The 17878-nt window shown below is 36.5% G+C and overlaps 2 protein-coding genes across 2 annotated transcripts; one reads left to right on the forward strand and one right to left on the reverse strand.

Annotated features, from left to right (window-relative positions):
* Positions 1 to 4555: 4555 nt before the first annotated feature.
* Positions 4556 to 11839, forward strand: LOC104899332 (uncharacterized). The gene is made up of 13 exons (XM_010686504.4): positions 4556 to 4710; positions 4826 to 4883; positions 4971 to 5060; positions 5425 to 5502; positions 5626 to 5700; positions 7726 to 7778; positions 8181 to 8331; positions 9233 to 9343; positions 9504 to 9630; positions 9934 to 10031; positions 10706 to 10844; positions 11187 to 11239; positions 11499 to 11839. Exons 1-13 carry the CDS (start codon positions 4613 to 4615, stop codon positions 11610 to 11612), a joined length of 1245 nt encoding a protein of 414 aa, XP_010684806.2. The 5' UTR covers positions 4556 to 4612; the 3' UTR covers positions 11613 to 11839.
* Positions 11840 to 13526: 1687 nt separating this feature from the next.
* On the reverse strand, positions 13527 to 17295 carry LOC104899333 (multiple C2 domain and transmembrane region protein 10). The gene has a single exon (XM_048648099.2). The coding sequence runs from the start codon at positions 16851 to 16853 to the stop codon at positions 13791 to 13793; it is 3063 nt and encodes a 1020-aa protein (XP_048504056.1). The 5' UTR covers positions 16854 to 17295; the 3' UTR covers positions 13527 to 13790.
* Positions 17296 to 17878: the final 583 nt, after the last annotated feature.

The raw sequence follows: 17878 nt of genomic DNA on the forward strand, positions 1-17878 counted from the left end.
AGAGTAAAAGGTTGAAAAAAAATTTGTTTGAAAGAAAACAAGGCAGGCTCACGTGACAATATGTCACAAATCACAATGGTTTCTAGTTTTTTTCTTTTTTTTTTTAGAAAAAGAAAAACAAAGTAAAGCATTAAAGAAAAGGAGGAAATGTAGCACAGGTATTGCGTGCAGTGGGCAGAGCATCTGGAATTTTTTTTTTCATCCCCTACGAACGCTCTTCAACAGAGGAACATGAAAGAAGAAAGAAGAAAAGAGAAGAAGAAGAAAGAAGAAAAGAGAAGAAGAAGACTGGCGCCGGACTCCGGCCAAGTCGATGGAGTCGCGATGTCGGGTTTTAAAAAATGTATATAATTTTTTTTCTAGTTGAAACATTCAAAACACAACAATGGTGATTTTAGATCTGAAATTTAAAACTTACCAAAAAGATGAAGAAAATGTATTACATGAGAATTTTTGGGTGTTTAGGGTATATATATGTGTGTAAATCTAGGGTTTTCACTAAAAGATAAGTATTTAAAAAAAAATTCAGAATTTTCTTTTCTCTATCTTTCTTTTTGAACGAAAAGAAATCTGATTTAAAAAAATTCTAATTTCGACATTTATTTTTTAAAAACATAAAAATCTGATTTAATAAATAAAACAGTTTCATAAAAAATCTGATTTATTATGATTTTACCTTATTTTTCAGAATTTTATATTTATAAAATCTTATTATGACAAAATAAATTTTATAAAATAGTTACAAAAATTTGGGATATTACATAAACATTGTGAATTAATAATCAAGGATTGAATAAGAATACTAAGAGAAGAGAAGAAATACCAATTGCAGAACTAATCTTGCAAATCAAAGCTTCTATTGAAAATTCAATGTAAATTGGGAAAAAGCAATACTAGGGTCTTGAGTAATATAAATTGTGCTTAGAAAACTAAAGACTGAAATTATAATGAGAAAAATGTCCTTTTCCAACCCTAAAAGGATAAGTATTTATATTAAAACCAAAACCGATGCAACGCGCGCTTCAAAAGCCTTAAAAACAGCCCTGGCCGACTTACCCGAGCGGTTATTAGGTCATAAATCGTAGAATATGAAATAGCGCCTTGTCCAGTCCGGCGAGATCCCGCCCGGTCGGGCCTGCAACAAAATATTTTCTTTTCTTCCAAATCTTCTCCAAATTATGGAATTTGGCTATGTAATGGCGCTCGGCCTGGCGATCGTGAGCCTGCACAAAATCTCTATCTTCAAAACACCATAACTTCTTTGTTATTTGTCGGAATTAGGCAAGTGACTACTCGATGGAAAGATCTTGAAATGTATGATCTAACACAATTAAAATCAATGCATTTGGATTTTTAGAACTTGAGATATAATCAAAAGAGTGGATTGGAGTCATTTTCTACTTCTTTCACTATTCGCTTTGCTTCAAAACTTTTCCAACTAAATGCTCGTGCTCTCGAAAGTACATCATCTCTTGTAGTGATATAAATGAGTAGGAAATGCACTAAAACATGCTAATTCCTAAAATGATCAACCTGAAAATACAAACACACTACAAGGAGCATATTAATAGTAAAAGTGGCTTCGAATAGCGCAATTAAGATCAATAATCAATGAGGGACAGAGGTAAAATCTCTATATAAAATAGACATATCATGATGTCAATGAAAGACGGTGCATCTCCATTCAAAAGGAAGGGCTCATCGAATATGGGGTACGATTTTTGTACTTGTATCTTATGAAAAATGAAATCTAATTTCAAAAATTAAGGGCCTGTTTATTATCATTTTTTATTTTCAATTTTCACTTTTTAGTTGTCAATTTTCAAAATCATCATGTTTCTAATTCGGGCTGTAAATGACACGAGTCGAGTTCGAGTTTGAGGTACCTCGACTCGACTCGTTACCATACTGAGTCGAGCTTGAGTTGAGTTAAGCTCACTCGAGTCAAGTTTCGACTGAGCTTTGACCGAGTAGTTTTTGAGCTTGCAAGTGTCTCATGTTAAAAGCAACCCTCAAGTAGAAAATTGTTGAATTTCGTTATTTTGCAATTGATAATTGCGAGATTCTCACGAGTTTTCAAGTCGAGTATTGAGTTGCTCATCTCGAATCGCCAATATCTCGAGTCGAGCTCGAGTTCTATTATTCACTCTAGTCGAGCTTTGACCGAATTTGACCGAGTCGATCTCGAGTAGCTCGCGAGTTATCTCGTCTCATTTACAACTGTATTTCTAATAAGTTTGAGTAATTTTTTTTTATCTATTATTGGACATATATCATATGACTTACTTTTAAATACAAAAAACAGAAAACCACAATGATACCGAGCAAGATCTAACACAATTGATTTTGTAACATACAAGTTGAAATGTCTTTATCATCTTACTCCCCTCCTAAATAATCTTAAATCACTAAGTGCGATTGTAGAGCTCGGTACCCACCTTAAAGTCTCGGAAAATGATATGCTTACATAAGATTCATATCTTGTAAAGTTTCAATTGAATATTACATTAAATAGGATGTGAATTGGGAGAATTAGGATGTGAATTGTATACAACCTAGCCTATTTTAACTCTTGAAATCGAATTCTTAACTCTCTAAGTCCGATCTACTCCTAAAATAAAGATGTGCACCGTGATATTCTTACCTCATATAAAAGGACGAGAAAAAAAGGAGAAAGTAGGTGTATTCGAGCATCATATCTTTTCTCCATGTGTCGGCATCCTTATCTTGTCCCGTCGGCACAAGATACAACATCTTTCAGTCATGTTCGAGTATAATAAGCCCCTTATGCTTTTTCTAATGAAGAGCCCAAGTAAATTACTCTCCCCCATAGGAAATTTATAGTATAAGATAATTTGAAAAACACGCAAGAGCTCCGTTAACCAAAGAATACGAAAGAGAGCCATGAAACATGACTCCAAAGAAACTTCTTCTCCTTATCCTTTCTTATATCCATTCTTCCAAAAGAACAAAGCCAACTCTTCCCTCTCACGATTAGGGGTGTATCCATCTAAATTAAGCAACACCACTTTGCAAAATATAGGTGTGAAATATCCAAAAAATGAAACAGATCAAACTTTAAAGGAAGACAAAATGGACTATAATAACGTATAACATAGTCGCAAAGATAATAGTTCTCCGTATAATAAAAAATATATACTTCCTCCGTTTTTTTTTAGATGTTACACTTTCTATTTTAGGAAGTTTTAAATTAGATGTTACACTTTTATTTTGGGTAATAACTTATCTCTATCTCTCTCCTATCACATGTTCACATGGGGCCCTTTTGTTTTTCATTCTCTCTATCTCTCTCCTCTCCTCTCCAAAAATTACCTAGGAGTCCGTGATTTGAAAAGTGTAACATCTAATAAAAAACGGAGGAAGTATTTCTATTGTGATTTCTGGCAATTCTTCTAGTTCTCTTTACAAGCTACTAATTTCGGTTCTTTTTTATTTTTCCTCTATAAGATCGACTCCAAGAATAAAACAAGATGATAGTAAGTTTTCAAATTGGTATCATCTATGGCAGCATGTGAACAACGAAGATGATTGGAACACACCAATTTCGGAGAAACTAATACGGCGAAATAACAAATGTTGCAAGAATTCTGAAACAAGAAAACTAGTGTATAAAGCCATGAAGAATATGATCTATAGCAGTAAAGTCCCTTTTAACTCACTTTGGTTTCGAACAAAAGAAAGAATTGTGATGCAAAATATGATTTGAAGTTTATTCTTAAATACTTCCAGTTTTTCGAAGTAAGGTTTTTTAGATAAAATACCTATAATTTTTGGGAGCGGAATACAGTGATTTAATTTAGTTCAATGGCATGATGCTCCTCTATGTAATCGCTATTTTCCCCCTCTCTCAGTCTCTCTCATAAGTTCACAATTGCTATAAGCTGCGTTACTTGGACTAATTATTTCACCTCAAGTATTCGTGTCGGATTCTTGACACTCGGACATGGATGAGACACTTGGATACTTCGTTTTGGGTCAATTTTTTTTGAAAAAGTTTCTAAAAAAAAATAGTTAAATCGGATACTTGGACATGTATCCGTGTCGGACATAGATACTCGAGTCCGAAAAATGCAAAGGGGGAATTTACCAATTTCGGCTATGTTTAGTTCACCTGAAATTTTCTGATCTGAACTTATCTGATCTGATCTGAACTTATTTTTTCTGATCTGATCTGATCTGATCTGATTACAAGATCTTATCTTTTAGATTTTTCTCAATATAGAAGAAAAAATATAGTCATGTGAGGTCTTGTTTGATTCGTCTCAATGAGTACTTTATTAATATTCAATTATTATAATTTTTACTAATATGTAATGAAAGATATAATAATTTTTAAATATAAACGTAATCTGAACTGATCTGATCTGATGTGAACTTATTTTTTCTGATCTGATCTGATTAGATCTGAAATAAGCAAAAATAAGGTGAACTGCACATAGCCTTCGTCGACTAGTCTAACTAATGTCCAAACAGAATTGTGGCTAAACCGCTAAACCATTAAACCAGCCTATCTGGCTCGCTCCATTGCATTTGTAACCCTCTTCCTTCTGTCAGAGTATCTCTCCATCCGTCTGAAAGTCTCAAAGCAAAAATGTTAAGTTTATTCACAAATACATTTTCCAACACTTCACTCACTTCCCCACTCTTTCTTCCTTCTCTCTCTTCTCAAGCTGCCACCTCCAATTCCAGGTTTCTTTGTTATGGAAATAAAATCAGTGAATACCCATTTTCTATTTCCCCTCAATTTCATTTCCTACCCACCAATTATTTTGAAATTAACAAATAAAGATTGCTCTTTTTTCAGGGCAAAAATGTCGTCTTCTTCATCATTGATTTCCCCTCTTCCAGAGAATCGCATTGTGGTAAGTTTTTTTTTTCTTTCTGCAACGTAATATAATATCTTTTAAAAAATGGTGAATTTTGACTATATTGGATGTACATGTTAGCAGCTTGGTTGTGGTGGTGTTGTAGTGGATTTATTAGCAGCTGTATCTAGCTATCCTAAGCCAGATGACAAGATTAGAAGTACAAGTTTTCAGGTAATAATATTAACTTCTTGTTGACATTTCTATATATAGAGCTAAAATGCTCATTTTCTTTATAGTTGCAAGCTTGTTTCTTAGATATTTCTATGGCTGATTAACTGCTGATTGCTGGATAAATGTTATGGATTGAAGGCTATGATGGCACTAAGATTAAAAAACTTTGTTAACTTTCATGGGTAAATTTCGAATTTGGGGAAAATGCCAAGATATTGACGTTATGGGTGAAAATTGAAGGATTGTAGGGAATGGATTTGACTATGTTATATGCTATTTGTCACCTATTGCAACCTCCTCCATTATCCGGGCTTCAGACCGGCAACGAGTGCGTATTTTTTCATGTTATTTTTTCTCCTGATAGGTACAAGGAGGTGGCAATGTTGGAAATGCTTTGACATGCGCTGCTCGACTGGGCTTAAATCCAAGGGTGATATCCAAGGTCTTCAGTGTGCTTTTACTACATTTTCCTTATTCAGATTGTTGTTTGTAGTACAAAATAGATAAGCAGTTTGTTGTATCGTACCCGTTATATCCATGCTTGTGTAACATCTAGAATTCTTAGGTTGCTGATGATGCTCAAGGTAGAGGGATATTGGAGGAGCTTGAAGCTGATGGTGTGGATACTTCATTCTTTGTCGTAAGTTTGTTTTATCTCTGCTATTTAGTAATTTTGTGAACTGAGTCTAGTAGTGTACTGGCAGCAAATGTAGCTGTGTACAAAAAGCAAGTCCATGGTACTGATAGATACTATAGCTTAATAAGGACAATGTTCGCATCATTTAAAAATTTCCTCGGCTTTAAAAGATTGAAGTTGATACTAATTTTCATGTTATTGATTGGCACTGCTCTATTTACTAATCATATGCATGATACTAAAGACAAGAATTTGCATGAATGTTTAAATGCATGATTTGGTTGTTCCCCAAAGCGACATTAGAGGATGGTATTTGCTTGGGTAATGCTATTGATCCTGATAAGCCTATCTCACTTTTTTATGTGGGAGCTTAACTTGGTGGTGCAGCTTTTGGATTTCCCGCTCCAAACCTAATCTCCACTGTTACCAGTCTTTGGCTGAGTATGCTAACAATCTGTAGCTGTTCTTGTTTACTTATTGTTGCTGACTTCCCTGTTAGCCACCTTTATTCGATCATATTTAATGTTAACATCAACATTATCCATGATAGAGAGGTGGTTGTTCTTGCACACTTGATTTGAATTCTCTAATACATGTAAAAAGTGATATTCACAAGATAAAAATAGGAATTACAGTAGTTTGATGAGTCATTTTGATTTAGTTGATTATAATCCAAAGCAAAGAATAGTAAACCTTTTATCTCTGTTGGAAGTGGGCTAGTAGTATTCTCTTTAAAGAGGTTCATAATCAGATAGAGTTTTCATAATGGAAAATTTTGATCTTTGTAATATCTCCATGTAGATTGGGATGCTCTTCTCAATCAATGTTTAAAAAACTCAAGGTGACCTTAAGGCAAAGTGGGTCCTAGATCTTAGGCACAAAGCTCAAGTGTGAGATGTGTACCTCATCAAAGTAAGGGGCACTTCTTTTAGAAGTTGTGTAAAATAACAGATTGCAGTCAGTGGATTCTAGTGAAATTAATGCAGCCACTGCACGTGCAGTGTCTGCACCTCACCAAAAATTCTTTGCACAGGACTTTCTAAGTACTTGGATTTCAGCTTCTAAACGTGCTTCAAGAACACGTTATTGTACCTAATAATTTTTTTGAGAAAATTTAAGTCCTCCTTCATGGAATGAATTTTGATAAGGGTCCATATTTGTTTGGGACTTCTGGTGACTAAGCTGAAAGTAGCAATGAAAGCCCAAGTAGGTTCCACGACTTCCACCATCAACATATTAATCGTCAGTAAATCTGTACCTGAGATAATTGTCCTTTCATTCATGCATTTATGTCCTATTTTGGGACAGATTTATCATAAGTCTAGAATTTCTCAGTAGCTAAATGTATGCTTCTTTTTCATCAATATGATTTTTTTGTCAGAGGAACTAGATTTTTTTTTTTGAGGGGAGAAGAAATAGACTTTTTTTATCTATTGTTGTGATTTGTGCATTGTGATACTGAAACTTCCATTATAACCCCGGAGACTCAAAGCACAAGTATATATTAACTTGTACTTGCATGTTCCTGGTCCCGAATATGTGTAGTTTCAGTCTGTTCTCTAATGGGGCTATCCCTATTCAGGGAATTTTTTTTAAAAGAAACATAATATTATGGCGTCATTTTTCTGGGATCACTTTGAAGATGGGGTAGTGCTAATTTTATCCTTTGTAGAAAGTTCAGATTAGTGTTTATAGCTGCTCCCTGGGCTCATGCTCATGAATATTTCCATGTGATTGTCTCTTTCGAATGTGCAATTTGAATGCAATTTCCTTTTCTTTTTATTTTTACTTTGTTAAAATCTGGGGAACTTGTGCTCATCTATCACTACAACTCCACTTATCTTCACCAATAGATAGTTTGTCCTTCGCTGATGGAAAGTCTTTTCTTATTTTAACAAACAAATCATGATTGTAAATTTATGATACTATACTTAAACAAAGTCCTTAAGCTTATGATATGGCAAGTCCTATTAATAATGATGTAAACAAATCTAAATATATTCTCTTACTGTCCCCACATTCTTGCAGGTCTCACCAGAGGGAAATTCGCCATTTACCTATATCATTGTTGACTATGAAACGTAAGTTCTAGTGTTCTACTCATGACTTGCTGTCTGTATAAGAGTGGCAATGTTTGTTTTTGCCGTATGAGGTGAAAAGTTGTCTTGCAAAGTATTTGTCAGTCCTTATTTTAAAATTTTTGAATACAACATTCTCAATCTTCTTGGGTAACTAAGCAAATTAATTTTTTATTCAAAATCCAAAGGTAAAACTGAATGTTTATTGCCCATAGGCTCTTAGTGAATAGTGATGTGCAGGAACAAGGCTTTTTGAAGTTTTGTTCTTTGCTGGTTATAGGTACAGTAATCAGTAATGACCAGGTCAACAGAATATTCTCATCTTTGGCATCTGCACCGCTCTGCTTGTGATATCTTACAACAATTAAGTGATTAACTGAATATCCACTAAATTGGAACTTTCAGGAAAACTCGCACTTGTATTCATACTCCTGGATATCCCCCGATGGCACCAGAAGAACTTTCCCAGTCAAAATTAGACTCTGCTTTAGATGGAGCAAAGCTTGTATACTTTGATGTTAGACTGCATGAAACTGCTTTAGTTGTTGCAAAAGAGGTAATTGGAAATTTGTTATACTTTCTAATTCATTAATATCTTTATTAATTGAATCTAGATAGCCAACCTTAAGTTGGTCAATTACAAAGGCAATGCTTATTTTACTGATCCTGTCGTCTTAACACTTAAATGAGGATTCTGCTTGGTTTACTTCACAATCTAGATATGGCTGTTCACACTTCAGAGTCTTCTTCATTCAAAACTCATTTTGTTCTTCCCCTTCCGTCCACATAACAACCTGTAATTCTTTTTGGGAAGTACGCAAATAAACGTACTTTAAATATAAAAAAATTCCCTACTCATTTCATGTGTTGCTAACCTCCGAGTAACCTCTATCTCCCACACCATCTCTTTCTACATCTCATGTCGTGTGGGCTCCAAACTAACTCTCTCTCCCAATCAAGATTCCACTCTTCTAGATTCTCTACCAAAAATCCTACACACCCTTACCAAGAATTATTAAAATGCATGCCTAAGCGTCGCTTTCGTTGCAAGTTTTAAAGGAAGGGATATAGAGAGAAAAAATTGTGTGAGTGGGTGGAGAACCCAACTTTAGAGAAAAAGTTTATTAAAATTGGTATGTTGCAAATTAACGGGACATCCCGAAATGGCAATTATTGCACTCTAGTGTAAAAGATAATCTTTACCAATTGAAGCAAACCATGGTAATTTATGAGGGTAGAAATTAGGATATTGATCCGTTTGTGTGCTACATCTTTCTGAAGGAGAATGTGATGTGAAGATTGTTTCTTTTCAAACAGCCTTTTCTTTCTCCATGCTCAAACTTCCTGAGAAAGTGAATGCTTATTTTCATGGTTTCAAGTAGCATAAAGTTGTGTATGGTTCACATAAGAACAATAAAACCAATATTTCATAGTGTCCAATGTGTTTTGCAGCGCAGGCAACTCGTAGAAATATTCCTATTCTAGTAGATGCGGAAAAGAAGAGAGAAGGGCTGGATGAGCTTTTGAATTTTGCCACATATGTGGTATGCTCAGCGAAATTGCCAAAGGCAAGATTCTTTTACTTTCTGATGTATAAATCATATTCTATATGATTAATTTAGCACGACCCTCCCCCCAAATAACTCTTTGCTTTGGCATTTATTTTTAGTTTGTTTTTTTAAGCATACAGAACGGTTATCAGGTTATTTCTTGCATCGAATTTCACAGGAATGGACAGAAGCATCTTCTGTACCAACAGCCCTGCTTTCCATGATGTTGAGATTACCAAATCTTAAGTTTGTGATTGTGACTCTTGGTGAAGATGGATGCGTCATGCTTGAAAGAAGTTTTAACAGTGAGTCTTCTATTCCGAATTACTCCCTCCATCCCTTGATTTTCCAAATGTACAAAATGAGACGAATCAAACAAGATCCTACATGACTATGTTTTATCTTATATATTGGAAATTCTTTTTGAGGATTTTCTTTACCTATGAATAGTGCCCAAATTGGAAAATGTGAAATCTTTTAAGGGACGGAGGGAGTACATCTAGGAATGATTTTGATCATTTGGGTTCATGAACTCTTTTGACATCAGTTCAACCATCTTATTATATTTTATTTACTTCTGGATTTTATTTTTACTCCACTTCCTGCAGCATCTTCAGATCCAGAAGAAATGCATATTGAGGAAGTTTTGGAATCGCTGAAGCGGAAAGCACTGAATGACTCAACCATGCCATCATGTGTTTCATCGGTAGCAATAATGTTCCAATTAAGAAAAAAGATTATGCAAATTATCATATCTCCTTATTATTCTTGTCTGTCACATGTAGATGCACATATTCTTCCCTACCCTAGGTCAACCTTGTGTTCTCACTGCTTACCAAACTACCAAAGTGATAAACGCACTCACTATCTGTGGTAGGACTAAAATTTCTGGTGTCACAAATTCCTTACCCTATTCGACCTTTATCGATCACCACACCAGGACGAACCGCAAACTGTTCTTGCACTGACATAATCGCATAATGTTTGAAAATCGTCTATTTCTGCAATTCAAACAATCTAACAAGCTCATCTGTTTAGACCTACATGACTATATAGACCTTGTTCTCTATCCCCTTTATATTCTTCTTAGTTAGGGTCTCACATAGAGGTGAATTTCTGCCTCTGTAAATGGGTTATTGTGAGAGATGAATCGTGCGCATGTTATGCAAATCTTGAACTGATGTGGTACGATGAGCAGATCTATCACTTTGTTGAGAAGAATGGGCAGCGTTACTTTTCTAAATGAGCATGTATTATCTGAACTCCATGATATCACTAAACACTTTCATCCTTCCCTTCTCTCTGTGCACGCGTTACATATATGCAACTCAAGTCTGATATCTCATGAGAACTATCTTTCCTCCTTTGTGTCAATGTCAGTCAGTGATGATGTTGAAAGCAGATGGGCTTGAGACCCTGTGTGGCAGGCTACACGTCGGGACAGCTGAAGAGATACCACCCTCAGAACTTGTTGATACAACGGGTGCTGGGGATGCATTTATCGGAGCAGTTCTTTATGGTAAATTAAAAATATTTAAATAAAGGGAGCCTCAGTTATTTGGATTTATTTATGGAAACTACTACAATTTTAACTCTATGAGGAGCTCTATAAGCTCATTAGACAATAGTAACCAGCACTTTCTATGTTGAAGAAATTAGGAATCAAGCGAAACAACCATGTCAGTCTATAAATTGGAAGGACATAATAAACGTGCTGACTAAAAATAATTCCTCAGTTTAGTCACTCAGAAACATCCTCCTCAAAACCATGTCATGCTGCTCTATCCATTACACTAAAATATTATCTGTCTAATAATACACTAATATGCATTATACTTATTTGTGTTTTACAAATTTTCAGCTTTATGTGCAAATATGCCTCCGGAGAAGATGTTGCCATTTGCTGCACAAGTGGTAAGTAGAGTAATAAATGAGTATCATCAAAATTACAAGCTGGTAGTCTGGTAGACAAAGACTGTTACTTTGGTCTTTCAATTCTTAACATTTTGATCATCATACTCATCAACGTGTGAGTGTGACACTACTTTATATTAATCCAAAAGCATGGAAACGTTTATATGACCGTCTTGAGTAACATAGAAGAGAGGAATAATTTTTTATTTGCCAAACAGGCAACTCATATGCTTACCTTGCATTCTATTGCTCATTTCAGGCAGCCTGTGGCTGTAGAGCTTTGGGAGCTCGTTCAGGTCTACCCCGTCACTCTGATCCTCGTCTTGCTCGGTTTTTACACGAGGGTTCTGAAGTTGCTGGTCTGGTGCCATAAACGAGCATGACACCTGGTCATATGGATACAAAAATGGTATATACCTTACAAGTTAGCTTTTAATCCATCCTGTAATTCTAATTTTTGGTACTTGTATCCTTTCTTTGAGTCCCTTTTTATCTTATGTTGATTTTTATTCGCATAGTTGAAACGCTTAAATCAAGCTGTTTGCTGGAAGTTAAATACTCTTTTTTACACTGATTGCTGACTATAAATTATTCGAATCAGTCCTTGTTTAGCCTTTCAGATATAAACAGTTAGCATGATTTCGCCTGTGAAATATAATGTTATACCACACTATTCTCTCTCAAGACGGTTGAAAGAAGAGGATATCAGAAATTATCAAGACAATCTGTTAACAATAAATGCAATTTCTAGAATGTAGGATTTGCTAGTTGACTTCAAGTTCAACAATAATTGCAAAGTTGTAAACTTTAAATGAGAAAAGTAAGCCATAAAGAGGGACAAAGATTTAACGTAGTTCGGTCAACCTTGACCTACATCCACAAGCAAGAACCTTGGAGTTTTCTTTAGCCTCCGCCTCTCTAATGGAGAATTACAATGGAGAAGAAGAAAGTGATGAGAGAGAGTTATATGTTGTGGCTAATTTGAATCTTAGGGTTCTATATGATTAGGATGCCTTATGTATGGCATCCTAAAGGTTACAAAATGACCCAAAATCCAAAACATTAAATCTGGAAAAATTCAGATTAAAAACACGAAAAAATGCGAACAGGGCAAGCTGCCCATCCAGGCCAAACTGCCCGTCCGGTGCAGGTTTTACAAAGACAATCTGCCTCAAAGGCATAATGTAAGAAGACAAGCAGGCGCACCCGAGCTGCTCCATTGCCCGCCCGAGCTGGACCCTTGGTCGGGTTTCTTGACTCGCTCGTTCGGGCTTCTTGACTCGCTCGCTCGTTCGGGTTGAGCATCAAGCTCTCTCCTTCGTCTTCAAACCGAAAATCAAGGCTTACATTAACATAATCCTATTGTGAAAAGGATCTTTTGGATTTGATATGAGGGATTTATATCCCAAAAACAAAATTCAACCATTTACATTGGCAACTAGAGATCGAACCAAGAAGAAATTTATCAACCACATAGCACCCTCGTAACCTAAAGTAATGGTTACTGATGAGAAGTTAACCCTGCGATAGATTGTGGGAGTTGTACCATTAACCTTCTACTTAATTCTCGAAAACGATAGCATGTAATAATTTAGTACTTCCTCCGTTTTTTTATTATTGCAACATTTTCCGTATTTCGAAGTTTCATATTAATTGCACCAAGACTAAATTTGACTATGTTTTCTCTCCATCTCTTTCCTTATCACATAGGTGATAGATCCCTTTTTCATTTCTCTCTATATCTCTTTATCACATGAGTCCATTTTTCATTTCCCTCTATCTCTCTCATTTCCTAAAAAAATGTGCAACCCTCTTAAAGAACAAAGTACTCCCTCCGTCTTTTTTTATTTGCTACATTTTGCCATTTAGGGGTGTTTCAATTTATTTGCTACATTTGCAAATATTTCCGTATATAGTACATAGGTCCCACACTTTATTTACAAATTTGCCATCACTCCCTTCTTGATTTTGTAAATGTTTCCATATATAATACATAGGTCCCACAATTTACCTATTTGCTTTTTGTTAATTCCATTTATGTCAATGGTCCCCACTCCCTCCTTGGTCTTTGTGAAAAAGTGCTTGTAGCAAATAAAAAAAGACGGAGGGAGCATATCATTACAGTTTAAATTCCAAAGAATGTGGAGCAACGTTCTCTATCTTTATTTATGTAAATTTGCTAATTGCAATTCTCAATCTGTTTGTTGACCAGTATCAAGTTACGTCAACATTTTTACTCAAATGAAACAATAGCATTTTATAGAATAAACTCCTCGCTAGAGATCAGTTGAAGCATAATGATACTAATAATTACACATAATATTAGGCAATTAGTACATCAGTACATCTAACAAAAGCCGCCACCACCGCCCACAAGGCCACAACCATTTCTAAGCACTGCCAAAATACAAAAGATCAATAATAGTTAGTTTCTACCATCACCTGAACCAAGCTATATAACAAACATCCTAATTGAGATTCCGTAATATAAAAGCCAAAAACATTACAAAATAATTTAACATCATTAGTTCATCACCTAGCCAGATCTTTCTCACAACAAGCTATCTGCCTTGGAAGGCAGCCTTCTGAAGAAACTGAAAACCTGCGCAGGTAACTTGCTCCTGAACCTCGGTGGCCTCAGATAATAAATTCCCCATAATGCCACCACCACCTTCATTGGAACCACATAGAACCCAATGGCAGCAAACAAGCATAATATCACAAACAAGAAAGTGGCCCTTGGATCCCTCCAACTCAATAATGCTTGAAATCTTTCTCCTTGAGTTGCCATATCTCCCACCACAGTCTGTATCCTCCCTGCCATGCTACGAAGCCTGTCATACCTCATCCTCACCAGTTCCGAGCTCCTGATTGAAGGGAAAGAGTCAAACTCTTCGTCCAGCTCATCAGGGAACACGTTTTCTGCATGGGAAAGCCTCGTGTCCATATGAGGAGGATGCCGCGGCCTTGACCTGTACCTCCATATCCCTATCAGTGCCATGTAAATAAGCATTGTAGGGATAATGAGCTCAGGAAATGTGACCAACAACAGGAACACCACCACAAACAATGATGAGTAAACTGGCCTTTGCCAAGCGCGAATTGCTTCAGCCCAATGAGCCAGCCCAATAAAGCCTGAAAGCACGTTCATTAGCCTAAAGAAATTGGCCTTGCTCTTCCTCATACTCCACATGTGTGAGTCATGGTCAAGCATGTATTCCACCACCTCTCGGCCCAAAGAGGGTTCTGCTCGGCTAAATCGAGCAGTTACAACATGCATGGCTTGGTATCGGAGACTCTCTAGCTGGTTCACTGATAAAGGATGCACATAATGCATCTTAGGGAGTAAGGGCATTGCATATGTATGAAGCATATTTCCCACATTTTCACACGAAAATCTCACAGCCAAGTGAAGCTCTCCCGTTTTCTTCACACCAGAAGCATGCAGCACCAGAAGAGGATAAGAATGTGTATAAACTCTATCAGTCTCAAGGGTTGAAAGCCTAATTCGAACCTTTCCAATACGCGAATCCCTTGCTCCTGTTGCAGCAGCAATGTTCTTATCAATCCTGCAGTTGTCAAACACGCCCACCGTTATCACAGTGCAAGGATCAAACACTTCCCAAGTGTACTGCTCGTTCCATTTAGGTGAAAGTGAATCTACCACAGTTCGTGTTCGAACCCATTTCTGACCATATTTAGCCACACAATAAGCATCTGTCGTTCCCCCTTTACCTTCCCTAATCTTCATTGGCATAAGCCCTGTTGCCCCTAAAATACCCATCTCAAGAACACCAATGTGAGGCTTCCAAAGCTGCTTTGCAGTAGGCCGAAGGTCACTGCTATACATTGTAGCCTCATCCAGAACATGATACCCTCCATCCATCGATGCCCGAATATGAATCCGGGACCCAAACCGGTTCTTGGAAGGATCAGAAGGGTTACTAAAGGCAGGGTTATGAATATGATTGTCAATGTGGAACCACTTCGAAGGTACAGTCTTATCATCCCACCGCCTCTCAATGGCAGCCAACGGTAGAAGCAAACGTCCCACAACCTCCTCACGCCCTGGCATTAGCCGGTCCTCCACCGATATCAACAAGTAATCCTCAAAAGGCTCAGGAACAACAAAGATCAAGTCTTCATTCCAAAAGGGGTTCGAAATCGCCCTGGTTGTACCAGCATTCGATACCTTAGTTCTCAACACCTGATTCCCAACCTGAACCTTTACATAAAACTCAGGATACCTCATCAAAGACGAACCCTTTTCACCTAACACAAGATCATGTGCCTCAATAACACTAACCCTTAAATACCACAACTTAGGAGAAAGATAAATTTTCGATTTCATTGAACAAAGTCCATCAAGATGAACATTAGCTGCTTTAGAATGCCATGCTTCAGCAAATGCTTCATCAGCTTGAGTCCCAAACCAAATAGAAACCATAACTTCCCCTGACTTTGACTTATCCCCTCTTTTATCCTCCATTCTATGCCATTGAGGTGCAAGCTGACTATCAGGTGGAACCCTCTTAGGAACTTCATTCATATCAAACCAAACCCTCCCTATAAACTCATCTTTTTCCCTCTCCTTAACAAACACTTCCACCATTGATGACTGAATACAATCCTTAGAAAATGCAAACACTTGATCCCATTCTGCATGATTAAAACTAACCCTCTTTGTTACCCCTTTATAATTCCCTAATTTAACCTCAGCAATAACTTCTCCTCCCCCAAAAGCTAACAAATCTCTTGCTTTCACAACCCTCACATACAAATACTGCATTTGCTCCACAAGATCATAAGTTGAACTTGTTTTATCTTTACTTTGTCCACCACCCTTACCCCCAAGATGTGGACTTGTCTCCTTCAGTGAAAACTCATTTGACCCATGTCCATGTCCATGTACATGTCCATGTGGGTATATCCCCATTACACCCCTCCCACCTCCACCACCCGAACCCGGTATCATCCCCGGGTTCTGGATGACAACTGGTTTCAATAACTCACCTGCATTCTTGGCAGACTCACCGCCGCCTCCGCTTCCACTTTCCACCATTACTTGCAAATTAGCTGCATTCTGTCCACCTTTCTTCTTCCCTTTACCCACAGCAGTGGTAGAGGAATTACCATTACCAATAATAATACTATTACTATTGTTACTTGCATTGTTATTATTAGCATAAGTAATCACTTGTTTAGTGTGATCAACTTGTTTTGTAGAGACATAATAAAGTTTCAAACTAATCTCACCTCTAATATGAGAAAACAAACTCCTTTTATCAAGAGTATAAAGTGTTGGCATTTCTTCACCTTGTTTAGCAATGTTAATCCCAGAAATTCTGACTTTTCCCAAGAAATTTCTGCTGTTACTTGAGCTTTTCTCGTTGAAAACATTAACCTCTAAAGTTCTGTAAGGTAAGTCAGCGACGTCGTTTACATGGAAAATAAGCTTCTCATTCCAAACAGGGTTTAAATCTTTGTACTTGACTTGAGTTTTTAAGCGTTGATTCTCAAACTCTACTTCAACGAAGGGTGATGATGAACCTTCACCATCTTTTGGCATTAAGTTATGTGCTCCTATCACTTCTACTACAAGCTTCTCTTTCATGGTGTTGTTCTTTTTTGCTTTTTCTTCTGGAGAGAGAAAATGAAGACGAAATGGAACAGTGTATATGTGTAAGAGAAAGAGAATAGTTGTGACAGTAGAGTGTAGAGTGTAGAGTGTAGAGTATTAGAGAGAGAAAATGGATATAGAAGTACTCCTATGATATCCTATGTGATTTGAAAATGTGGAAAAAGAAGTGTAGGAATTAAGTAAAGTAGACGCGCGAGAGCTTTACAAATTGGTTTGGTGGTAAATGTAATGGAGAGTTTTGAAAGGACAAGGCATATAAACCAAAGGGAGAACTGAGAACTGAGAACTGAGAACTGAGAACTGAGAAGCAGAGAGAGGTCACTTTATTTTCCCTCGTACAACGAGTTCGACACCATACCCAATTTTTTTGCTTACTTCCAACATTTTTTTGGATTCTCTGCAGATTTTAGCACGCGCGCTGCTACGACTTCCCCCACCCTCTCAGCTTATTTTTGTTCTTTGCACGCGCATTTAATAACCACATCACCCTATTTCACTTGGGAGTTTTTTTTTCCTTTGCTGGTCCGGTTTAGGCTATGTTTAGTTCTCTGATCTAATCTGATTTTTTCTGATCTGATTTGATCTGATCTGAATTGATCTGATTACATGATCTTATCTTTTATATTTTTCTCAATATATAAGAAAAAATATAGTCATGTGTGGTCTTGTTTGATTTGTCTCAATGAGTACTTTATTAAAATTCAATTATTATAATTTTTACTAATATATAATGAAAGATATAATGATTTTTAAATATAAGCATGATCTGAACTGATCTGATCTGATCAGAACTTTTTTTTTTATCTGATCTGATCTGATTAGATCTGAAATAAGCAAAAATAAGGTGAACTGAACATAGCCTTAGAATATAGTTTCCGTTTCGGCTTCATTTGGTTGGATGTAAACATTTTCAATGTAAAATGATTTTTCATGTAAAACATTTTACAACGGAAAATTCAAATGTAAAGCTAATTTTCCTTTGTTTGGTTCAATGTAAA

This window comes from Beta vulgaris, chromosome 7 (genome assembly GCF_026745355.1).
Source record: "Beta vulgaris subsp. vulgaris cultivar EL10 chromosome 7, EL10.2, whole genome shotgun sequence".
Classification (NCBI taxonomy): Eukaryota; Viridiplantae; Streptophyta; class Magnoliopsida; order Caryophyllales; family Amaranthaceae; genus Beta; species Beta vulgaris.

Excerpts from the sequence above, each read along its gene's own strand:
- LOC104899332 (XM_010686504.4), top strand. The coding sequence starts at position 4,613 with ATGTTAAGTTTATTCACAAATACATTTTCCAACACTTCACTCACTTCC. Across the intron at positions 4,884-4,970 it reads TTCCAGAGAATCGCATTGTG|CTTGGTTGTGGTGGTGTTGT; the intron begins GTAAGTTTTTTT and ends ACATGTTAGCAG. Across the intron at positions 11,240-11,498 it reads TGCCATTTGCTGCACAAGTG|GCAGCCTGTGGCTGTAGAGC; the intron begins GTAAGTAGAGTA and ends TGCTCATTTCAG.
- LOC104899333 (XM_048648099.2), bottom strand. The coding sequence starts at position 16,853 with ATGAAAGAGAAGCTTGTAGTAGAAGTGATAGGAGCACATAACTTAATG.